The sequence below is a fragment of the Argopecten irradians genome, chromosome 5 (genome assembly GCF_041381155.1).
Source record: "Argopecten irradians isolate NY chromosome 5, Ai_NY, whole genome shotgun sequence".
Classification (NCBI taxonomy): domain Eukaryota; kingdom Metazoa; phylum Mollusca; class Bivalvia; order Pectinida; family Pectinidae; genus Argopecten; species Argopecten irradians.
The window spans coordinates 25377926-25403341 of record NC_091138.1 but is presented as its reverse complement, the minus strand read 5'-3'; the positions used below and the strand labels follow the sequence as shown (position 1 = coordinate 25403341).

The 25416-nt window shown below is 34.5% G+C and overlaps 1 protein-coding gene across 3 annotated transcripts; it reads left to right on the top strand.

Annotated features, from left to right (window-relative positions):
- Positions 1-926: 926 nt before the first annotated feature.
- LOC138323338 (uncharacterized) lies at positions 927-24985 on the top strand. 3 transcript variants are annotated; one of them, XM_069267880.1, is made up of 27 exons: positions 927-1066; positions 3054-3190; positions 7012-7029; positions 7262-7468; positions 8973-9148; positions 9473-9607; positions 11763-11917; positions 13347-13536; positions 13819-13928; positions 14298-14409; positions 14878-15081; positions 15334-15381; positions 15879-16067; positions 16395-16538; positions 16830-17012; positions 17388-17515; positions 17600-17732; positions 17998-18197; positions 19485-19578; positions 20712-20925; positions 21105-21286; positions 21466-21618; positions 21944-22089; positions 22492-22634; positions 22834-22931; positions 24085-24220; positions 24753-24985. In XM_069267880.1, exons 2-27 carry the CDS (start codon positions 3139-3141, stop codon positions 24830-24832), a joined length of 3630 nt encoding a protein of 1209 aa, XP_069123981.1. In that variant the 5' UTR covers positions 927-1066; positions 3054-3138; the 3' UTR covers positions 24833-24985. The 3 variants fall into 3 exon arrangements, with proteins under 3 accessions (XP_069123981.1, XP_069123982.1, XP_069123983.1); XM_069267881.1 differs by lacking the exon at positions 3054-3190 and having other exon boundaries at positions 989-1066; XM_069267882.1 differs by lacking the exons at positions 927-1066; positions 7012-7029 and having other exon boundaries at positions 3059-3190.
- The last annotated feature ends 431 nt before the right edge of the window (positions 24986-25416 follow it).

Here is a 25416-nt window from a genome sequence, read left to right as displayed (position 1 = left end):
GACATCAATACTTATAATTCATTTTATACCCTAGTTGATAAAATGAAGTATGTTTAAATGTAACATTATAGTGGTTTTTCAATGGATTCTTTTTTCTGAATCAATACGCAACGTCAATGTCTCTATTGTGACGTCACGATAACGTCGGGGTTTCGCGCCATTCTCGGATTTTTTTCGATTAAGCATTGAAGTCACTAGTTTTTAATTTCATCGGGGTATGAAAGAAATTTTGTTTGCAAACTGTGTGAATCCGCTACGCGGATTCTCACAAAAGTTTGCAAACAAAATTTATTTCATAACCCGATGAAATTAAAAAAAATTGTGACTTCAATGCTTATAATTAATTTCCCAGGCTAGTTATAAAATGAAATACGTTTACACGTACGATTCCATTGATTTTTTCCAGGGAATTATTTTTTCCAAAACAATACGCAACGTCAATGTTTCTATTGTGACGTCACGATAACATCGGGATTTCCGCGCCATTCTCGGATTTTTTTTTTCATCGTGGAATGAAAAAAATGAATAGGCCAATCAGAAAGCCAGTAACAAAGAGAAAATTAATTATAGTGGTATGCAAAAAAATATTGGCCAATCAGAAAGCCAGAAAAAATTGGTATGAAAACAAAGAAAAATTAATTATAACCTATATGATCACATGCGGGTCCATTGTTACACATAAATACATTGAGAATTTTCGAAGTACAGATTGTTGTAGTTAAAAAGTATCTTCATTTTATCGCATTTCATATGAGGTTTTACGAAACTTGTTTCTGAATTTTTGCTTGCCCAGGCTTGGAAAATCAAAAACTTTGTAGACTCGTTTGATAAAATCTCATACGAAGTGAACGCTTATAGATCCTATATGTAGTTATATACTCTTCTTTCTTATGTTTAAAAAAAATCAGAATCTAAGCTAGTTTGGCGGGATGAGAGTGTTTTAATGACGTCACTGTTAGTGTGGCGATGTAAGTGACGTCATGGATACGTCAGAGAAGTACGCGAAGACGCCTTCAGTAAATCGCAGAAAGACAAATAAGAAAGAGAGCTGTTGTGAAAACTGCAGGTAGGCCTATTGTAGTACAAACTTGTATTATCGTTTAGCACTAAAGTCGTGAGTTCATTGATCACTTTTGGGTTTTAGGCGTAGATTTGATTTCTTTCGGAACTTCTCTGGCTTTAACATATTTTTTCCCGAACTTTATTCTGAGATAAAACATGTCACATTTGCAGTCTTTTTGGCGACCAAACAACGCTTTGTGTGCGTTGATATCAATATTATGTTATTAGAGACCTAACCACACGCTTCTCATATGATGATATTGTTGAATAATTTGACGTTTTCATTTCTTTATTCTAATAGACATGTAGACTTTCAGTCTTTGAATATTTACTAGTAAGGAGACAGTGTTTAGCCTACAGTATACTGTAGTCAGGTTAATGTTCTGTCTGTTTGTCCTAGATCTAGAAACTAAACATGTAATAAATTATCATAATACTCACTGTATATTGATATAGCCTACTGTATATGTACTGGTATTCTAATCAACTTGCTTTAAAGTTTATGCTTTGAACAATTATCAACCCATTGTCAACAATTACCCTCCATATCAGGAATAGCATCTGCAATATGCATTAGGCCTATGTGTGCTTTTTATTTCCAAGCAGGACTACAGTACTGTAAAAGTAGATTAAGGGTAGGGTACTCATAACATAAGTCTTACACTCAAACCTGTCTTATCGACCACCTGTTTAATAAGACCAGCTTCTCAGGACCCCAAATATCCCATTTCAACACAATTAACCCTGTTTATAAAGACCACCTGACTGTTTTTCTTAGCTCGTTGAGTGGTCATTATATATAGACAGGTTTTACTGCAACACATACATTATAGTACACGTATGCTCATTCTGTAGTAGAGAAGAAGAATCGTTGAAACACATACTCTTCAACTGTCTAATGAACTTATACAGGAATTTAATGCATGGTACTGTGAAAATAATGAAGTTGAAAATTTTTTGATTTTAAGCGAATCTGACTGATGTTATGTTTGGAAATGCTAATTTTAAAAACAGACTTTAGTACTTTTTTATTGATAAAATACCATATTTATACATGCATGTAAAAATATACTTCCTCTCTTTTAGTTATGTCAATTTTTTTCTTCACAGAAGTCATCAAATTAGAAAAAAATACTGTTTTATTTAAAAAAAGCAACAAACTGAGGAAGCATTTTTCGAAAAATGAGGGCTGTTTGCATTACTCTACTCTTATGTTTGTCAATAAATACAAGATTAACACTGTGCACCTCTTATTTATGATTATGTTTTATGATTTCTGAGGAATATGTAAATTACCAATCTTCTTCAAAATTACTAAATAATGTATGTGAAAATGCTGATACACATCTCTGTACATTAACAGTCTTTATCATTTACCTTTAGTTACATTTGTGATGTACATACAAAATACATTGCACATACAGTAGTAATTGGCGCAAACATAATATTTTTTGTCATAAATATACATAGTCTTAAGCATGTTATCTGTACCAGGCAGGGTCTGTACCATCTACGATCCACCCACATAAAATGAATTATATACTGTATATATAAATATAATTATATCTTAAGTAACCATGGCAACTCTTTATTTATCTATTTATTTATTTTATTAATGTATTATTCAGTTGATACTTATTCTTTTGTTTATTTTATTTGCCCATTGGGTTGAGGGTTGTTTATGTGTTTAGGTGGGGATGAATGTGTGTGTGATGATTGACAGCCCTCTTGACCCCAGTGTCTTAACCCTGGCAGCTTCCATAGAACAAAATGTATTTTTGTTCCGCACAAAAAGACCACCTGACAAAATAGACTTTTTCTTGGCCCGTTGAGTGATCATTATAGACAGGTTTAACTGTAAATACATATACCATAGCTTCCCAACACAAAGAAAATGTTTAGAAATGTAAATACTAATAGTGGAAAAAATATAATTTCATAGGACTAGATATTGATATATCGTAAAAAATATGTCTTATATTTGCTTTTAGTGGCAAAGACCGATATTGAGGAGTAGGGTGATTGTGACGGTTAGTAAAGGGCTTCATTGGAGTAGGCCGACCCCAGCAGTTCCTGATGGATTACCTCCCCTGTCTCTCCTCTAGACAGCTATTGTTTGCCATAGCCTGTAAGTCCTAAATCAACTGCTGAGTTTTATCATTGGTAAAATAGACAAACAGTTAATTGTAGGTCAGAGTGTCATTACTAGATATCAAACCGTACAGTGTCACCCAGGACCCCAGAGGAAGGTGGTTGAGTTATATTTCATATGTATAGGTATGTACAAGTACAGTAATAGGTACAGGGACAGCGATATCCTTGGATTAGTATTTGTTATATAGCTATATGGTGTCAATGGATGCAAGGTCTACACCGGTCCCACTGACGTTAAGGAAGATTTGCGAATGCCTTGTGCACAATTGGCTGTTATTCGCTGAAGATAAATAATAACCGTAAATCGTAAGTATACCGCAGAGGCATGTTTTTCCGTTCCCAGGATTGTTGACCAGCATAAAATTTTGATTGCGGAAATCATCCGCCTTCGACACGCTATTCATGCACAATACATACTTATTAAATGCGCAGTTTATCCGCTGTTATTCGTCGATATCCGCAAGTAAAAGGATTTTACGGCTTGACAGCGACCTCGGACAGTGTGTAAACCGAATATATAGCGTACTTATCACGCCGACATCATGAACTAAAGTAAATTGTAGCGAATGTATGTACTGAGTTGAGCCTTTGTATTAGGTCTATTTTGCATTTGATTTAAGAACAATTTGCGAATGCATAACAAATATGTCGCGTAAACCAAAACTAATGTATAAATATGCTGTATGTGTCTGTCATTTCCAGTCTGCTGAGAGGTACAGATGTGGTAATGGGTCCTCTGCAACATACAAATGCAGCATACCAAAGGCATCTAGCAATGTACCAATCAACTTTATCAAATTATGCAATTGTTTCAAAGACAGAGAAGAAAAAGTTGTCTGTTTGAGACAATGGATTTTCAGAGAATTTATATACCTTTCAAATCTTCGTTAGAATTCTTACTAATAACTCACGAATCTGCTTCCTCCCACCCATATTGACTAAAGAACAAACTTCAGAATAACGAGAAGTCTGGTCTTCAGTTGGCAGTACCTCTCGATATTAGACTCCCGGTACAAAATATATACAGTATGCAGAGGGGCGCCACACAATAAAGTTGTCATAGAAATATGTGAGGCCATATTGAAAGAGAATCTTGATGAGTAAGTTACTTGTCTTACAACTGAAGGATGACGGTAAATTGACGATTACTGGCTGTGAAGTTCTTTGCAGCCTACCAAGACGTTAAGCAGCGTAAATTATATGATATAAACACCCCCCATCTGACTTGCAGATGTTAAATGAAGGAAGCTTCCATCTCTCACTCTCTCTCTTTCCAAAAGACATTCTTCCTGTTCGTGTCCTTGAAAAGACAGTAGCACTATCTCCATTGCACGTCGTTTTCCTTCAGTCATTCAAACGCAGCGTTCTCTAGTTTTGTTGGTAATTTACATTAAAGATTCTACATGACTTTTCTCTCTATTGCTGATCCATTTCTATTCCCTCCCTCTCCCAATATGAGAAATGTATGCCGTCCATTGGCGGCATCACTAGGACCAGAAGCGACCTTCATATTCTCCTCACCGACAGAAATATCTCTTCAGGGAATGGAGTGGGTGATCTGACGACAACCCTGGAAGGTTTTGATTGGAGTTGGTATTAGACTGAGTCTTTGTTTGTATCTGGAGGAGATGCAGCCTACTCTTCTACATCAACAGCACACTTTTATATTTACTTCCCCTGCTTCTTTGACATGTTGTTACAATCGTATTGTTGTGAAAAGCGATACCGAAAGACACAAGCACGCTTCTTCTACCACTGTAATTCAGATGCCTAACATGCGTAACACAACGTTAAGGCCCGGTCCCACTGGCGTTTAGGAAGATTTGCGAATGTATTGCGCACAAAATTGGCTGATATTCGCTGAACATACGCAATATTCGTAAATCGTACTTGTATCTGTCGCCCAACATCCGCACACGTCCGCAATTATCCGCAATGGCATGCTATTCCGTTCCCAGGATTTTTGAACTGCACAAAATTTTGATTGCGGAAATCATTCGCATTAGATACGCTATTCGTACGCAATACATACTCAATACTATATGCGCTGTATATCCGCTGTTATTCGTTGATATCCGCAACTGACTGGGTTTTGCGGCTTTATAGCGAACTGGGACAGTGTGTAAAACGAATATATAGCGTACCTATCAAGTTGACATCACGAATTAAAATAATTTGTAGCGAATGCATATTGTGTTCAGCGTTTGTATTGCGTCTGTTTTGCATTTGATTTGAGAATAATTTGCGAATGTATAACAAACGTATTGCATAAACCAAAACTACTGTAAAAATATGGCAAAAAATCGACATATTTGTCTATTATTTCCTGTCCGTCGAGAAGTACAGGTGTAATAATGGGTTATCGGCAATAATACCAATGCAGCGTAACAATGGTATTCAACAACATATTAATCTACTTGTTCAAGTCATGAAATTGTTTCAAAGACAGAAAAGAAAAAGTTGTCTGCTTTGATTTGAATTTGAAACAGACGACCTTTTTTGTATCTGGAGGAGGTAGGATGAAAGTTGCAGCTTGCTTATCTTTGTTGCAGTCGTGTTGTTGTGAAAAGCGATACCGAAAGGCCCGAGCGCGCTTCTTTTACCTCCGTAATTCAGATGCCTTACATGCGCAATACAACCGTTCTTTCCTCTACATCTGCGCAATGCATTATTAATATATTCGTAATATTTCCGTAACAATCGCAATACTTTCGATCTGTTTCCTCAGTATATGCGTTATATATTCGTAATTGTTTGTTACGTATCCGCATTGTTGGATAATCTTACCGATTGTACCCCTCACGGGAGAGCATCCCTTTATCGTATTCGCTTGTATTCGTGAAATAACCGCATTTGTTCGTAATAAATTCGCAGAATGTTATTAATACATCCGTAATTTATACGTGAAAATTTGTTATTTTAAGCCAATTTTGTTGCGGATGACAACGAACGGCCAAAATTTATAAACTAAATTCATCCGTAATTAATCCGCTCTTTAGTGGGACCGGGCCTTTAACCGTTCTTTCCACTACACGTGCACAATACATTCTCAATACATCCGTAATGTTCTCGTAACAATTGCAATACTTCCTATATGTTTCCTCAATATATGCGTAATATATTCGTAATGGCTTGTTACATACCCGCAATGTTGGATAATTTAAACGATTTCACCCCTCACGGGAGAGCATCCGTTATCGTATTCGTTTTTATTTGTGAAATATCCGCTTTTGTTCGTCATAAATTTGCTCTACGTTATTGATTTATCTGTAATTTATACTTGGAAATTTGTTATTTTTATCCCATTTTGCTGCGGATGACAACGAACAGCCGAAATTCAATCGTAATTAATTTGCTCTTTCATGGGAGCGGGCTTTTAGGTTATTGAAAAATCAACGCCAATATGCTTTTTCAATGTAGGATTGATACATTTATCCCATTGACTGACAAACGTAGGAGGTGGTATATTGATCTCCTATGACCTAGTTGAATGTCCTATTAACAGCCAGGGTCATTTAAGGACGTGCCAATTTTAATGGTGGAGTACCTGGAGAAAACCATCGACCTTCACTTTTGAAGCGTCTGGTTCTGTTATCCTTGAGGTTGTACAGATTTAAAGATTTTCTTATGCAGATCTATCTTATACATTTTTTATCATATCTTGGCCCTCTATGATGAGGAATTAGTCTGAATTATGTTTTTGTTTCTAAGGAGATATGGTGTTATTTTCGCGTTGTTCATTCCGATTATCTTATAATTAGTATCGTCACCATCCTTTTGTTTTCTCTTTTTCAGGTTTTATTGCTTTACAAGGTAAGACTGATTTATTTTATAATGCATTCAATGGGTAAATTGTTTCATCGTATAGTATGCTCTCAACAGCATTGTCTATGGTTTCATAACTGTGTCGTAAGCCACAAAGTTTACTTATTAAATAAACACGATGTTTAGAAAGACTAACACACTATCAGTTCAACTGATTGTTTTCTCTTCCTTACTATCGGAGATGAGAACAATATGGATTATATGTCCTCCTCCTTACTAGGAACAGTACCAGGGTCCCCGCCCAGTCCATCGGGACCAACACAGACGTTCTTTTGTCCACCAGAATGTACCTACTGCCCAATGTTCGAGAGAAGAAAGAATGCAATGTGCAGGGCGATTGACAACTACGGATCGGCAAATCTATCATTTGTCAACTCGCTACCACAGAATCTACGGACGGCTTACAATGAAATCACAGCCTTACCACGTACGTGTATCACACCTACATTGTACAATGTGTTAAGAATACTTGATAAAGGTAAAAAAAGTTCAGAGCAAGAAGCATTTTGGCATTGCATGTGACAATTTCAGAGGTATTCAGGATTTCGGCAATTCTCAAGAGGACCATGGACTATATCTATAGTTTAAAACATAGTTGTGATGTCATCTATTGTTGTTTCTGTACTTTAACTCCCGGATTATCGGACGATTACCTGTAACTGTCCTAAATGTTACCTTTTACTGTCTTATAAGTGACTCTAATATAAGACAGTAAAAGGTAGCATATGGGAGAGTTACACAATACGGATGAATACGTCTCCGGGCATAATTCTATAATTATGTTAACACACATCACACAACCTGCCGGAATATTCCATTATTTTTTAATCCAAATTACGAAAAAATCCCACACAATGAATATGAAAATAATTTAATCCTTTATTGATGCGGAAATAACCACATCTACAGAATTTCTGTAGATATCCCAGATCGAGTTTTCATTCTTACTATGAATTCACCATTTAACACTTTAAAATCTACAGCATTAACTCCAATATCCGCTTGATGAAATCTTGTTGTTTTTAACACCACGTTTGATTTTAAATTTCCAAATCAACAATATTTCAGAATTTCACCTAAATCCCACTGGCTTGTTGAATGAAATTGCACATGGTATAAATAAATCCAAGATTTTCACTAGAGAGGTCAAAATTTTAAACCCACTGAATTCAATGAAAGTTCTTGGGGCTCCAACCGTTTTGAACTGGCCTGGAAATCACTGTTATATGCGCTCATTTTAGCAAGACGCTTTTAAACAAATGCCTAAATTGCAAGTTTAGTTTCATAGGTCATTTCTTTACCACATCAGACATTGGAAAAAAATGTCCTTTTAGTAATACACATCACTAAAACCACCTTATTTTATCGCTTAAATTGAGAAAGTAATATCCCTCCATCACTGTCGTTGGACATGGTGAAAATAAATTTACAGATAGCTGTCTACCCGAAAAGCATGCTTCATGCATTCCGTTCATGAATGCTATTCATCACATATAACACATACAGGCAAAGGTAATTCTATGTTGCCATTGTCTGCATTGGATTTGTCGTGGTTGAATGTACATTGGTAGAGTTACCTAAGCTCATAGACAAAGACAAAAAACTGTCTTATATTAGAAATAAAAGTATAGTTTATTAACACAAAGACTTGTGTCTGACGGGCCTCGATACAGTTCTTTCTCCCACATATTGTACAGTTTTCGGCTTATCTCCATAACACACATATATATAAAACCTTGAGTTTGAAAACTAGAGGTCAATGCCCAAATAAAGACGCTCTCCAAAATGATTTCTGGTGCAACGGCAACGTTTGTTTCTCGTCTTTTTTATTAAAAATATGGTGTACATACGATATCTTACAGTTCATCGGTAATGTAGAAATCTTAGCGCATATCATAAAATATAACTTTTTGTTCGCTCTTTGCTTGCAGACTTTCATGTGAACGCTATGTTGGCTACGTGTGAAGGGTTAAGGTCACATCTGTGGAAGTGGACCAGACTTACCTCTGACGTTAAGCAGAGCATCACCTCGTTTTTCAATCAGCCATTAGTTATGAACGCGGTGGAAATGAGGAGGGTCCCTAAGAAGATGCTAACTATGATAGAGGTAGGTTCCCACCTAGTCCCACCGAACAGCTGTCATAATTTCTTAGTCATTGGTTTATAACAGTTTTGGAGAATTAGCTACAGTCTTATACGTTTAAACTTCCTAACCGAATATACAAATAATTTTATGGGATAATATACTATTTATATATATATATACATATTTCCATGTTTTTTTCCCGACATGGCCAGCATAAGTAATGCAATTGGTGTTGCAACAGACACATCTCTTTTTTTATCTACTGGCTATTTATCTATATGTTGATAAAACACATCAAATGAATCATTTAAACAATATATACATACATGTATAATGTTTTCCCAGTCTAACTATGCCAAAGAGAAATTCCCAAACTTGACAATGGAAGTGAAACAAGTACTTTGTAGAAATCTTGGCAAAGAAGACTGTATTATACGGTGGAATATCCTGGATAAAATGGATTGTCAGTCGGTCATAATGGTAAGTAACAGTCCCCGGCAGTACAGTGAACTATAACGAATGTATAAATCACATGTAATATAAGCATACTTCTACCACAATAGGGGGTGTTATTCAACTCTCAGGACATTGAATAAACATTGCAGCTGTTGATTAACAATTTGTTTATGCCACACGTGGTATAAACTCTGTACGCATTCTGATTGGCTGACACGGTGAGTTTTGACCGAACTACTTCTTTCTCAGTGTCACGTCATCATTGTCAACGTCATCAATAATCAAATGACGTCATTCTATGTTGTGATGGCCGCTTGACGTCCAAAACTGCTGTTGGAAAGCGTATGCGCCGTGGTCATTGTGTCAAAATACGTGACGTTTTCATACATGTTAAATTGACCTTTAGTACTAATTATACATCTTGCCGGACAAGAATTTTACTGATGAGTTTCGTAGTTTTAACGTGTATGAAACAAACTTGATCTTGACGGTAATGGCTTGATGATTATCTGGCGGGAAATAGACGATGCCGTGTCGTGCGAATGTAGTCATGTAGTCCGACATTTAGTTTTATTTTCTGGAAGCAATTTTTGAAGATTTGAACTCAATAAGACGTTAAATGAGTATTATTTGACCCTAAAGATGTTCCCAATTAGAAGAATTTGATATCGACGGATTCTTTATCAAACGATGACTTTTGAATACTAATTAGAGTCTTTTTGCTGATTAAAATATTACTACACCTTATTTGCATATTTCGGTAAATACACGTTACCGTATCCCTGCCGTATTTCTATCGGCTAAAACCGAATATTATTGTGGTAGAAACAGGTCACACTACTCGTGGTTGTTGAATATTGAATTTATTCCACACTCGTGAGTTATTTTTTAAAAGTTACAAAAGACACTCGCTAAAGCTCGTGTCTTTTGTAACTTTTAAAAGATAACTCACTCGTGTGGAATAAATTCAATATTCAACAACAACTCATTGTGTAACCTCTATTTTATCGTTGCTAGTGTTTATCATTGAATAAAAGTTTTGCATTTTTACCAGATTGTCAAACAATACTAAATCTATAATTAATATCTACATAATATCTTATTAAGGATGTATTCTTCTGAGGTTTCGGTCCCGTTGAAGTCTCGTTTTGACAAAGATCAAAGAGGTTATTAGATTTTAGATTTTCAAATACAATTTATTAATATCTGTAGCAAGTTGCCAGAAGCAAATTTTGTCAAAAAATTAGATGTCTATTTTCAGTAGATTTTTTTATATAGGTATGTTAAGAAATGGCCCATTTGACGGCCATTTTGAAATTGTGTCTTTTTTCACTTTGAGTAGAGCCGCAGTTTTACCATTTATTGCTGAAATTGTTTTTACTTAAATCATCACTGCGCCAGTATTTTTAACGGTATCGAGCTAATTTTTGCTGTAAATCTTTACTAGGTTCGTGGTAATTAAAATGTTGAGCATTAATGCGTGAAATGATACACCTTTGTCACTTTATTTATACATTTAATGGTAATTTAAGCACTTTTATTTTTTACTCTAAAATATGGAAAAATAACAAATATTCAAATGGGTAAAAAAAGTAAGCACACGGACCCCCCATTTATGTGCCTTATTTAGAAAGAACAACCTATTCCCTATTGATATGCAAAATATTAGCAAAAGTTTAATACCAGAACGTTTTCTATAAAGGGTTAAAATTGGCAAAAATGGCTGAAAATGGTGTATTTTGTTGCTCAAAATTAAGGGGTAGGGGTAGCATATATGTTGTTGTTCCGAGAAAAAAATAAGTCTTATAAATAAAAACTGATATATTTTTAAAGAAGACTACAGGAAAATAAATTCTGCTAACATCCATACGTATCAAACATCTCATTAGGAAAGTATGGCTTTAATCGCTTGTGTATATGATAAAAACGGAAAAATTCCCATAAAATCCAATATTTTGTCAACTGGGTATCTTTGAGTGACAAAAGTTCAAAAGCGAGCACATGGACACATGTTTTTCTTCCATTTTCTTTTAAGGTATGAACTCCTATTACCAAAAATCTATGAGAAAAAAAGTTTAATACAAGAAAATTATGACTTCTCAGAAGAGAACATCCTTAATGAAATTTACATAATTTTACAGAATTGTTGCTGTACTTGACTTTTCCATTATGCTTTAAGTTAAACGGTACTGCAGATGATATGGATTCTATTCTGAATTTCAATGACTACACACACTGGAACAGAGACACATGGGCAATCTCATTTAACTACACTGTAAAGAAACTCAAGCCGCGCCATTTCGAGGAAGCGCCTATAGACGTTATTATGGATAGGTAAGCAGGTTGAGAGGCAATAGAAAAAGAATTGTGACATATGATTATAAATCACACCTGAAATCTATGTAGATGCATGGAGATGGATGACAATACATGTGTTTTTCTGATAAATTAAAAACATGAAAACGTTGACACTATTCGGAATATTCCGTTACATGGATACTAACCATTTCAGTGTAAAGGATTTGAAGGTAAAATATAAAATGCAAGTGTTAGATTTCCAAGAAAATGTATACGTTATCAACAACAATTATAACAATATTTTTTCTCAAAGTGTCATAATTTTTTTTAAGTAAATGCAAAAAAATATATTTCTATAAAAACATCAGACACTGTACAAATTTTCATAACAAGTAGTGTTTAAAAATAATTGAAACACTACCTCCGCTGTCATTAAGTACTTAATTTTTTCCATTTCATTTCATGAAAAATGAGACTGTTGAATGTACACTAGTGCAAGTATTACTTTATTGTTTAATTGCAGAGATACCTAGGAATGATAATAATATGTTAGATATGTTATACATTTATAAATATGTAACATTATACAAATATTGACTTTTTGTAGGTTAATATAAATAATTGTTATACCTGATAAATGTGATATTCCCCAAGGTCGAAGGCTAAGGAAATATCACCTGTCAAAGGTTTAACAATTCCTAGTATTAACCTACAAAATAATTTGTTGTATGAAACGATACAATAATACAAGTTTTGCTACTTAGAACAATTTTGAAGCAAGGACAGAGCAATGACTAATTAAACAAAATATCAAGTAAATCTTCATCCACGTATCCTCAGTACGTACTTTTAGTACTTCTGCTGTACTTAACAATATAACTTTCGAACATATGTCTACATTTAAAATGTGTTAAAACATCTTTCTTAATCCTACCTCACTGTTGTCTGCCATGTTGGATTTGGCTATTGCCCATTGATCGACAATGCTCTACTTTGATTGGTCAAAAATGTGGAAGAAACAGGGAATTCCCTGTGTCTATTTATTGTCAGATTAACGAATTTGCAATGTCAACACCTGAATAGGTGTTCATAGGTCTCAGGTTGACATTGCATTTTATCAAGACCTGTCCGAGCGGTCTAGACCAATCAGAAAACGGCAAAACTCACAGTCATATAACAAATGTTGAGCGCGTGTATGTTTTGCCAAATGCTGATACATGTTATAGTGAAATACAATATAGTAAATACATTGTTAAATAACGAATCATAAATCAAGGAAAGAAAATTCAAAACAACAACAACAACAACAACAAAACAAACAAACATACAAAAACAAATCAATAATAGACTAGGGAACAACTCAACTGTACATTGTCAATATATATTGCAAAATTTTAATGTGCCAAAAAACAATATTATGACATGTTTCTTTTTTTTGTATTGTGTATCTATTTTCTCCATTCAGCATGAACACTCTGAGTGAATCTTGTGGAAACTTTTCTGCTCGAACTGTCGACATCATCACAAACAGGATAGTATCCAATGTTGAGAGCATGTCTAGTATACCAGGTACCGTGAATGATAATCTGATGAATCTCCTACAGGAATGTGGAGCCGATCCCAGCAAGTTCAAAAGAGTCTATGCTGATTCAGTGGTACGTATCGGAATGAAATCGACACAGGAAACCAGTTACAAACATTTCCTACAAACTATTAGGGACAAAGGTGCGGTGTATATTGTACTTATATGAAGACTATGGTGTTATATTATAAAGAAAACAGAATATTAATACATTTGATTTGATGTATACATTTCTAAATAATACACTGATACAGTTTCGTTATACCGTACACAAACCCTTGCCACAAGAACATAACATGTTGTAATTATGAGTATGATTTAGAAACACTAGAGTTTGAGGTAATGTCATTGCCAGATCCTGTCAACAATGGACGTTAGTCACGTGTCGCCCCGTAATGCCTTGAAGTTTATAGAGGACATACCAACCTTTGACCCTTCAACTTTGACCCGTGCCCAGATACCGAGGTAATGCTATTAAAACGAATTAAACACGTCGGATGCATATGATATATCACTAACATTGTAGTATTATGTCAACCATTTCTTTTACATCTACCCTTAAATCCTGTGCGAACGATTCCTTAAGACAAAGTGGTAATTCTCACAACATGTTCACCGATTAGCATACCCAGTTGCCGTGAAAAAGTTACAAGTATGTGATCTTATATTGCTATAATTAACTAATTGTTGATGAAAATAATAACCTGAAACATAAGGCCTGATATTCGTTTTATCGATCAAGTTAAAACAAAATAATGGCACAGTTGTACTTTGCAATCTATAACACAAAAAGATTTCTGTATACAAATATATATTAAATTGGGTTTTCCTCAGATTAATAAACGCCATGAACAGAAAACAGCTAAGACGACTTGATGTTACAGAGATGGAGTTTGCCCTGTGTGATTTGTGTCAGACAACTTTCGGTAGACTGCAAAGAAGAAAGGTTATATATTTTTGTAAAGTTAAATAAGAAAAAAATATACCTACAAAATGTATATAAAAATTTTACAATGTATATATATTAACAATTGCCACTGTTTCTGTATCGATAAACTAAGTTGGACCAGATCTCTTTATTTCCCAATGACTTAAGTCAGTAAATTGTACGTAAACACTTCGCGTTTACGCAATTTACCTCGTGCTCCATTGGGTATATCATCTCATAAACTAAACAAAGTAAGATGTTAATCCTTAAGTACAAATCTACACCTTATCAAATCTAGTACACGTTTTTTTTGTGTCTGTCATTCGCGAAATGTTACGTTTACCCATTGTATATAATCATATGTTTGATTTGATAATAGAAGAATAGATAGATAGTAGATAATAGTTAAACAATTGAATCTTTGGTAATAGCGTTTAGTCCATAAGGTTCCATAACGAAATTGAATTCTTTTAAATCATCTTACAGAAAAAGGTGGTAACTGAAGTATTTCGTAAAAAGATTCCCGGACTTACAAATCCGCAGAATTTAAATGCTACAACAGCGGAATGTATGAAATGCATGATTCCATACCTTCCTGTATCTCAATTCAAAAACATTCCTGCTGATGTCATGACAACTATGGTATCCGGAAATATCCTAAAGGAAATGGATATCACCAACAGGGAACAGGTAAGAAATACATAATATACATCTGAAATAACTGGTAATTATTTTGACAATGTTAACAAATTCCTTTTAACTGCAATGTAAAGACTGTTATGACTTTAAAATTTGTTAGATAACACTTCATTGTATTTACGTGTTTCAATTTGCGTTTACGATTAATTTTGATTTTGGTAAAAAAGTGAATAAATGGTAGGATTAAGATTTATCACCTGATGGGACTTTATTGATTTTATTTGTTTATTTATATATAAACAGGCCCGAGCATTGCTGCCATTGACAAAGTCACTTTACAACAAAGCTAATGTAAGTAATATTTGTTATATATACTAAAACGGTAGTATTTATACCAAAAATACAATATTTATTAAACGAGAAAGAATGAAAACCATATCAACGGTATTGCAAAGCAGATGAAGAATTGTATGACATTGATGACACATAAAGTTATTTCTTCTTGACATGCAGGCATTTGTCAATATTTCAATCATTCAAAATATCAAATTTGACATCAAAACAGCATCGAATATTCGACCTTCCAAAATTACATAATGGTAAAATGTGGGTTTGTATTTAGATTGTTTTATATTTGAAATTGTTTACATTGGCCATAAAGCACATGGCATGTATTTTATCATGGATAAATAAATGATGAAATCCAAGACTCGCCTTGATTTTCCCGCATATCTTGATTCCAACGTTAATATATCCATTTTACATGTGATATCATGGATACCTACATATTTACGCTCATTATAATTGCTGCTCTACATGCAGACTTTCTTAACATACTGTTTCGATAGGGAGGATTTACCAGTGAAAACCTGCGACAGATGGGGCCTCGTGTGTGCTTGAAAGCTTTAAATGCCACCGACTTTGATGCCATTCCGACAGATAGTTATGACCTGGATCTATTGAACTCTTTTGATGAAAGTCTACGCGAGGATATCAGTATTGGGACACGAGCAATCATGAATAAACTTAAAAGAAAGGTATTTACAGAATACGTACCTTAGTGTTGTATAGTGCATGTTTATAAACAAGATGTATATATACTAATGATTTACTAATCTAAAAGATGAAAAATGGTCTCTGTAAAGATAATGAATTTAAAGATATTTGATGATATTGTAAATAAACGCGACATCGTCTTTTTTCCTCAATCAATGTTGAAAAAATCCTCCAATCGTTGCTTTGCTTTGTATTTTATTTCTGCCTTTTATTTTCTTATGTATTTGGCATCGTTCTATGCCACCTGAACTATCTTACATAGCAACGCCCTAAATCTAATTGAATTCTACTTGCTTTCTTCCCAATAGTTTCAAACTCAACTTGGTACGAAGAAACTACTGAGATCCAAATTTGCTCAGGCCATATCCCCAGCTGATATAGAGAGTATGCCTTCTGCTGATATCCTTGATGTCATGAGTAGTGGCAGTGAACTTTTAGTATCTGCAAAACAGGTATGTACATCACAAAGGATTTTACAGAATACGCAAGATATTAAGCTGTTGGACTTCTCCATAAATATACTGGGTCCTTCTAAGGTATGCAAGGGATGTTTGGTTTTTTTTTGAAGTATTGATGGCTTAATCAAAATGCAAGTAGAAGAATGCAGAAAAGTTTTTAAGGAATTGTTGTACTGAGTTTTTGAGAATATGCGGATAACTTGTATAGGTAGAGGAGCAATATGTTTACATGACGTGAACTACGACTTTTTGAGATATAACCGATTGTATTATTTAACACGACAGTCTAGAACACTGATGAAAAAGATCAAACAAGAAAGTGGTTCCAGCGGATTTGATCTACAGACCATAAAGGATCTGGGGTCTGTCGTATGCGGGTTCACGGTATCAGATATCGCAAATTTCGCCAAGGACAGCACCTACGTCGACATTCTTAATGCTATTGCCAACAATCATTGCCCTGCACAGGTAACGACTATTTGTTGAAGTTTTTCCTGCCTTTCTTATGTTTGATTGAAAACCACATTGATCTTGTTGTGCTGTTAAACATCAATTTCAATTTCTCAAATTTTACTTTAAACGAAAGTGGATTGAACAGCAGCAGTGAGAGCACGAAATAGTGCTTTTGAATATATATAGTTCGTATTACATTCGTTTCTTGACTTTCAGAATACTGATATTTTTGCGCACTGATAGTGCCATCTAATTAACTGTAAGGACATAGATATAAAATAGTAGTGAAAATTAGATTTATTTATTCATTTCACTTAGGCACATGTTCAGATATGTCTTCGATTTTGGAATCCCAATAGTAATCAATTCGTATACTATTCTGTTCTTCAGCTTAGAGAGTTACACAGACTAAGGAAAGAATACATGGACTTTGATAACATCCCAGCGGCAACCTTAACAGCAGACACAACGAGTGCCACCATTGGTGATATATCGCCCCAGATACTACTCATGCACAGGTAATTTGTAGTACTGAAACTGAATTTTTATGAAGATACTGACATTAAAGTCAGGTTATAAACTTTTTTGTCATTTATTTTTAGCAAAGACGAGTTAATTAAGTACGGCACTCAAGTCTGCACGGATATCCTTGGGTCAATCCAGTCTCTGGATGTTAAGGACCTACTTACAAAGGCGGAACTTCAAGACCTATGGAACTATTTTCTGGCTTGTAAGGTAATTTTAAGTATGAATATAATAATACTATGGTTTACGGGGTGCAGATCACTTTTGATGTAACAGATTCAACAGGCTGCACTATTCACAGTTAATTTGTCTTTTATACAAAATTGAACTAAAGAAAAAAAGAAAGAATAACGCTGTAATAATAATAACAAAATACACCCAACTAAACTGTTAGGTGATATCCTTAATTAGATGCAGTTTTACAGTATTGTTTTAATATATTCACTGTAGTTCATTTCTATTCTCTGTAAATCAGGGTAAACAAACCACAGGGACGATATCCCAGGATGACTTGGACCTGGCAGGCAATCTGTTGTGTGGAATCGCCAGCTCAGATATCACCAGGATCAACACTACTGCCATAGAGACAAATATTAGGATGATTGATGAATGTACGACTTTGGGCAAGGCAGAACGGGATGCCGCCTTATCTTTATACACAACTGTCAAAGGAATGTAAGTCGTCCTTATAGAACCATAAACTATGACAAAGTCCATAGTCATAGAGCAAAATTAATCTGTAAAGGAAATTCAGTTTTAATGTCATCATTGAATTTAGCTTAAAAATCATTTAATTTACTTTTTAAGTATATAGTCGTTCAAATTACATTAACCTAAAGTAGGAGTATGAAGGCATAAATATGAGGCGGGTGTTGTCAGGAATATACCTTTGTTCAACTCTGATATACAACTAGAAATTGTCACCGGGACAATTTGACAGGCTTTTCCCCTGAAAATTATTCCAGTCAAGGTCATTCATATTAACAAACTTGGTAGCGCTTTGTGTCAGCGTCCTACACGTCTAATTCCAGGTCTTTGCCATTTTAGAACTTCACTAGAAGTCATTTGAAGATTTTAAGATTGTTAGCCACAGTGACCTTGAATGAATATTAACAAACTTGGTAGCCATTTATTTCAGCATCATGTATGTCTATATTAGGTATCTACCTTACAGAACAGCAGACATCATTTGAAGATTTTAGTTTTTTTGGCTCCCGTGACCTTGAATATCGATGAAGATCAATCATATTAACAAACTTGGTAGGCATTAATGTCAGCATGCGACATGCTAAATATTAGGTCTGTAGGCTTTCGTGAATTTAAGAAGAAGAAAAATAGCACTTTTGAACTTTGACACTTATTTGCAACCGAAAGTTCACGTTTTACAGAAAAGTGTTAAGTAAGTTAATTGTTTCACTGTCAATTCTACATAACATATCCAAAAAACAAAGAAATTAGTTATGTGGTTAACGAGCAACGGCTGTCTCAATGAGTTGTATTTTCACTGGATCATTTTCATAGCTCTACAATCACAAGAACTCTGTGACCTACCTAAGCATACTGCATGCAAAAATATCAAGCCTCTATACCTTGCAGAACTTGACAAGAAGTTGTTTTCGTGATTTTCACCGAAAAAGGCGAATTTGCATTATGAGTCAATTATCAACCGGAAGTTGACATTTTAGAGAAAAAATATACGATTACAAAGTTTCTTCATATATTATTCTACATAACATATAACAAAATGAAAGAAATTGGCTCAGTGGTTAACGAGTTATGGCTGTCTAGGTTAAACCGGAAGTTTATTGAGTATATTTGAATTTGAATCAACACCATATTGACAAGAATTGGTCATGGGAATAAGTGGAAGATCTTGTGTGAGTTTGGGCTTGATCTAATAAAGTGATCTTCGTGCTTGTTATTCTTTTAAAGTGTATGTATATAAATGAATTATTTTTACAGAACCACTGGCACTCAGGTCAAAGCTACAACACTGATAGATTTAGGGACGTTAGCAACCGCTTTACCTACTAACATCATAGACACGATTCCTCCAGTAAGTAACCATAGAGTATGACGTTCGTTTGGGACTTTGTGGATCCAAATATTCGGCCAATGTATCGATTAATGAAGGGAACAAGGAGACAATAACTGTTTTGATAAGGTTTTTTTCCTAAACTTTATTCATTAAATTGCCTGTCTAAATTCTTTCACAAAACATTAAAGCATTTGTTTTATTTTTGCGCTTTTTGCGCTGTCTTTGAAGCGCTAATTTATGCATGTCTGGTATTGATCCAACGAATTGCGCTAATTGATATCCGCGCTAATATATCATAATGTATATTGTTTCGCCTTTTTGGTAAACTTGACTGCCCTAAAGTAAGTACTTTGACAATATAATGATTCCAATGATGTTTTTATTTAATTTAAAGATTGAGTTATTTGGAAAATCTGATTATTGTAATTAGTTTAATTGAAGTTTTTAATTTGTGAATTTCGAAAAATCTTGCCTGTCTAAATTCTTTCACAAAACCTAAAGCATTTGTTTTATTTTTGCGCTTTTTGCGCTGTCTTTGAAGCGCTAATTTATGCATGTCTGGTATTGATCCAACGAATTGCGCTAATTGATATCCGCGCTAATATATCATAATGTATATTGTTTCGCCTTTTTGGTAAACTTGACTACCCTAAAGTAAGTACTTTGACAATATAATGATTCCAATGATGTTTTTTTTAATTTAAAGATTGAGTTATTTGGAAAATCTGATTATTGTAATTAGTTTAATTGAAGTTTTTAATTTGTGAATTTCGAAAAATCTTTAGTTTGAACATTTCGTTATTAAATTTACGCCTATGAGTTCATTAAATAAATGTTCTGTATAAAAGAGGTAAAAGTCCTTAATCTATCTTCCCTACATTCCCCTATATTTGGTTCTTAGTATCATTCTTGAGTAATTATAATAAACAGTGTCTTAATTAGTATTTGCATTTACACAATATATGATCATGAACATAATCTGTTTTAGTCAGAAAAGCTCATTCGAATACAGTTTTTTCCTATGAATATAACGTACATTTCTGCGTCACCAAAGCGGTTATTTGACGTTAAACCATTGTTCAACAAACAATGAAATATGAAAAACTAAGATACAGAGAAATTTTATAATTTTAACACCTACTTTTTTCTAGGAAATCCTAGCTGAAGGTGCTCCTTCATCCATGGAAGCTATTGAGATTAAGAAGGGATTTCTTCATATAAGGAAAAAGGCAGGGTTCAAGAATGATATCACTTCAGATGAACAAGCAGATTCTGACAAATTGGAGAAATACTTCGAGGCAAAGTGCGTCACCGCTCTGGAGACAACCTCTGATACATCCCGTAGGAGGAGGAGGAGATCAACAGGTGAAAGCAAGATCACGAAATATTTATTGATTCTGATTATTTATGTAGGCGGCGCATCTATAACAATATCATATTATTTATATTCTGATTCTTATGTTTATTTTTTATCATCAAGTTATCCATGTATTAATTGTATTTTTGTAGAAAATGTGAATAAAAAATGAATATTGTATTGACAGCCTCATTGACATGTGCGGACATGCAGTTGTTGGGGACGTCTGGACTTTCTGCACTGACCACTACACAGATCTCCAACCTGGCGGACCAGGAGTTTATCGACTGTGCTGAAACCTTAGGGTCTGTCACTGGTTATAGTAAGGCACAGAAGGATGCCCTGCTGGTGGTCGCGACCAGAGCAACGGTAAATATATGCGATCGTACTAGTAAAACTCTCAAAATAGTTTCTTCTGCTAATATTATGCTTACATTTCTCTTAGCACATTTTTTGTGTTGTACTGTTTTCTCTAAAGCAATGCAGTCATGACAATCATGTCACTTGTCTTCACATGCACCTCACACGCTTATAACTTAATTACCAAGGTATGGGGTGGACCAGCTTCTTGGCTGACTACGGATATATACAATGCCGGAGTAATATGCCAAGCCATGACAGTCGCACAGATTAATTCTCTAAACCTTGATCTGGACACCGTCAGCCGTCTTGGGCAGTTCGATGATTGGGAAACATTGAAGGTACTAATTTCCTATTTGAAAATGAATAAATGTTGGATATTTAATATTGGATATCATTATGCCGTTAACATATGATATAAGTGATTCTTCAGATGGTTTAAGACCTACACCTAATACGACTATTTCGTAAAGAAAAGACCGAAGTACATTGATAGATATTTACCAAATTGTACATTGATAGATATTGACCAAATTATGCTACTGTTTTAGTCAACCAACTAAGTGTTTTTCAAGTAAGTAAAAAGACCACACATTGGGTATTAAGCATATCTGACATATCAACAAAATAATACTATCTATGACTTTTGTAATGTTTTTGTTAAAGAAAAAGGCAGTATTTAATCGATGGCTGAGTCAACATAAGTCTGGGGACAGTAGCACGATCACCTCGAGTGAGCTGAGGTCACTCGGACACATCACCTGTGGTGCCGAGACCAGTCACATCAACAGTATACAACAGTCTGTGTACCAGTACGTATCGCCACAAACACATATAAAACTTGTGGAGAATTAGATAAATAAGGATGGTAGGCATTGTAATTTAACTGATTGTATGTGATTGTGTACATACAAACGCGTTTTTAATAACATAAAAAGTCTTTTTGCATGTTCGCGAGTCTTAAAGTTATTCATAGGTTCTGTTTTGCAAGAAAATACATGTAAATGTATACAAATCGAAAACAAAAAGACAATCCTGAAAAAAATCGTTGAAGAGTAAAGATTTTAATATATTTGATAATGCAAAACACTTTTTATTCCATTTCACTTTTGAAAGTTCAACCGTTTTTCATTTTTAATGCATCATTTTATTGAAGTAAACAACATACATTTTGTATTATAAGATATTGATTGATTTATCAATCATGTTAACAGAGGTGCAGTAGATTCCATCGGAGAGCTGACCAGTTGTGACGGTAGTCAACTGCAGGCGTTTGTTGCTCTCGCTAAAACTGCTTACGGAAGTGACGTCACAACATGGGATACCACAGTGATCACCAACGTAGGAACAACAATAGGTATCCATCCAGCGTTTTTAATATAAAACGACAATTATTAATTATCCCTTAGTTTTCAAACGATAATTCTTTTGAATTGAAACTGGTATAAGTCGACAGTTTTGGAAATTGCGTTGATATTTAATTAGCAGCAAATACAGCAACTCCATAATGATATTCTGGTGTAATGTGTTTGACAAAATATGTTTTTTTTCCTTAGGCGGGTTGAGCGCCAGTGAGATAGGCAGCCTTTCATCACTCCAGATTGACGTTGTTGATCCAAACCATGTATCGTACATCCCAAGTTCTATATTCGCGGTACGGTTATCACACTCTCATTGATAAAGACACCATATGATATTGTTCTTGTATTTAATTGTTAAAGTTATATGTGCCGTAACTGGCCGAAAATTTGGACATGTTATTTTTTCTTCAATTATCTATTTAAAACCATAAGTTTTAATGAATAAAGCTGTGAAAATCATTCAAATGGACAGACAAACATATATAATGCCTTATAAACGTTAGTTGGAACACATAAGTTATGCACTGTGAAATTCTTGTTTTTTACGCCTTATACACGTTTAGATGGAGACATACCTTCAGAAATCACTTTACAATTACTAATAAAACTGTAAAAATGTGCAATGAAATTGTGGACAACAATATGACTTCATGGTCTGACCGTATGAACTCATTTCACTACACTGAAGATGTTGATATAATGATATTTTGCAGTACTGCCAAAAATCATTTTCAGCTCTCTTTTGTACTTGTAAAACTAAAACCTATAAATTTGAAGTATTTTAATTCTCAAAATGTTGGTAACTTTTGGAGTTGAATAACATATTAAAAGCTCTTCTTGATTCGTGACTATGAAAAATACGTCACATATAACTTTAAATACAAAATGATAGCAAGTAAGCAATTTGCTGACGTCATATGACATACCAAATGTATTACAATCAAAGAATGTTTGCATTTATCATTACTGGTTCGTACTGGGAAAAGGTTCTAATCCATCGTTTTGGCGCGATTTAATAAAGGAATGTGAACTACTGTTTCAAAGTAGAAAAAATGTCACTAATTCTTTTGTATGTATGCAGCACATTTGAGATCAGTGGTGATTTGGTAAATATATGTACTAGACCTTTGAATATAGTTGATATCTTTGAAACTACTCCTTAATTCAAAATGTTTTCATTTGCTAGTAACAATACGGATGTTTCGAGATACACATACGATGTGGGTACAGTGCGGTTTACGGTTGTTTATTTCCAGCTTCCAGTGATTGTGACGTCACAAAAATCATGTAACAATATGACGTCACATTCAACAAAGGTGGGACTAATCGACAGTAAATCGTACATTACACACATCGTTTTGTTATCTCTAAATCGACGTATTGTATTGTGTTGCATATGTAAACATATTTCTGTTATCAATTTATAGTTATGTTGTTATATTACAGGGCTTTACAGTGGACCAAATCAGATCATTCAGTCCTGCGCAGGCGCAGTCTACCAGCAGTAGTCAGAGGGCGGTATTGACTTCAGCACAGCTGGACGCTTTATCTACAGTTGCATCTATTACATGGAAAGCAGCAGGTAGGAAGCTTAAGTGGATCACGTATGATCATTGTTTGTAGACACAACCCCTCTTTATATGTCAATAATGTAAGTCGAATGCATGCATGTTGGGTAGAATAGAACGTTTCCCTTCATGCTATCTCACTGAACCATACTGCCAAAGACATCGAGTAGCACACTGCACTTCACCCATTTGAAAGGCATTTTCATTTCCAGTTTATACCGTGTATTGTGATGAAGTCTTTGAAAAAAAATAACATGCAAAAATGCGGATTTGCTTATTGTATAAGCATTACAGAAAAACAACAACAACGAAAGTCATTTGAAAATGTCACAATTTGTTAAGTAATCGTAAATGTAATTCACGGTAGGTTCTTGTATATATGTAGTTGCGTTTGGTGATATTAATTTGGTACTGTTTGCCTCTCTGGGCCGTCAGTTCGGAAAAATGATCAACATACTTATGTGAGACAGATCTAAACCTTTAATCTCTATTAAGTGCAAAAGGTTTCCGTTATCTTGTGTCTAGCTTCCGTTTTGTGTGTTACAGGGTCCGGCGGTAGTGTTGTAATGACGTCATGGCCTGTAACCGGTCTCATTGCAACACTGATGCTGTCATACCTTCTCTAAATATAGCACAAATGACGTCATTGTAAAGGTCATCACCAAGGTCGAGAAAAAAGCCAACGCCATGCACAGAACAGTCGAACAAAAAGTTTATTTGGTTTTCATGTAGAGACAGTGATGCGTTATCATGTCAATGCAATATATCATCTGACCTTGCACTGAATTTCATTTCTTTTTTATACATATTGATCGTGGTAAAACAGTTTACAGTAGCATACACTGTTTTGTTAGTTCTTAGTCTTAGTGTTTGATAAAACAAGTTTCTACTATTTTATCGGGAGAATTAAATTTACATAAAATATCAAGTATACGTACTGACGAAAAAATTGGGCAGGTATTGCGTTTCCCTTATATGAATAAATAGATTCAAATTATCATCTAGTTGAGCAAATGATATTTTTGTGATTTTTATGGCGTCGGAATAATATATGAATGCCCACCGTACGTCACGAATGTATGGAGAGAGGAACATTACAGACGTATTGGCTATAAAAGGTACGCATCTATATGCCAAATATTCGGTGTGAAATGACCCTACATTATTTTGTAACAATTTGATTTCCTTAATTAAGCGAATGTAATATTTA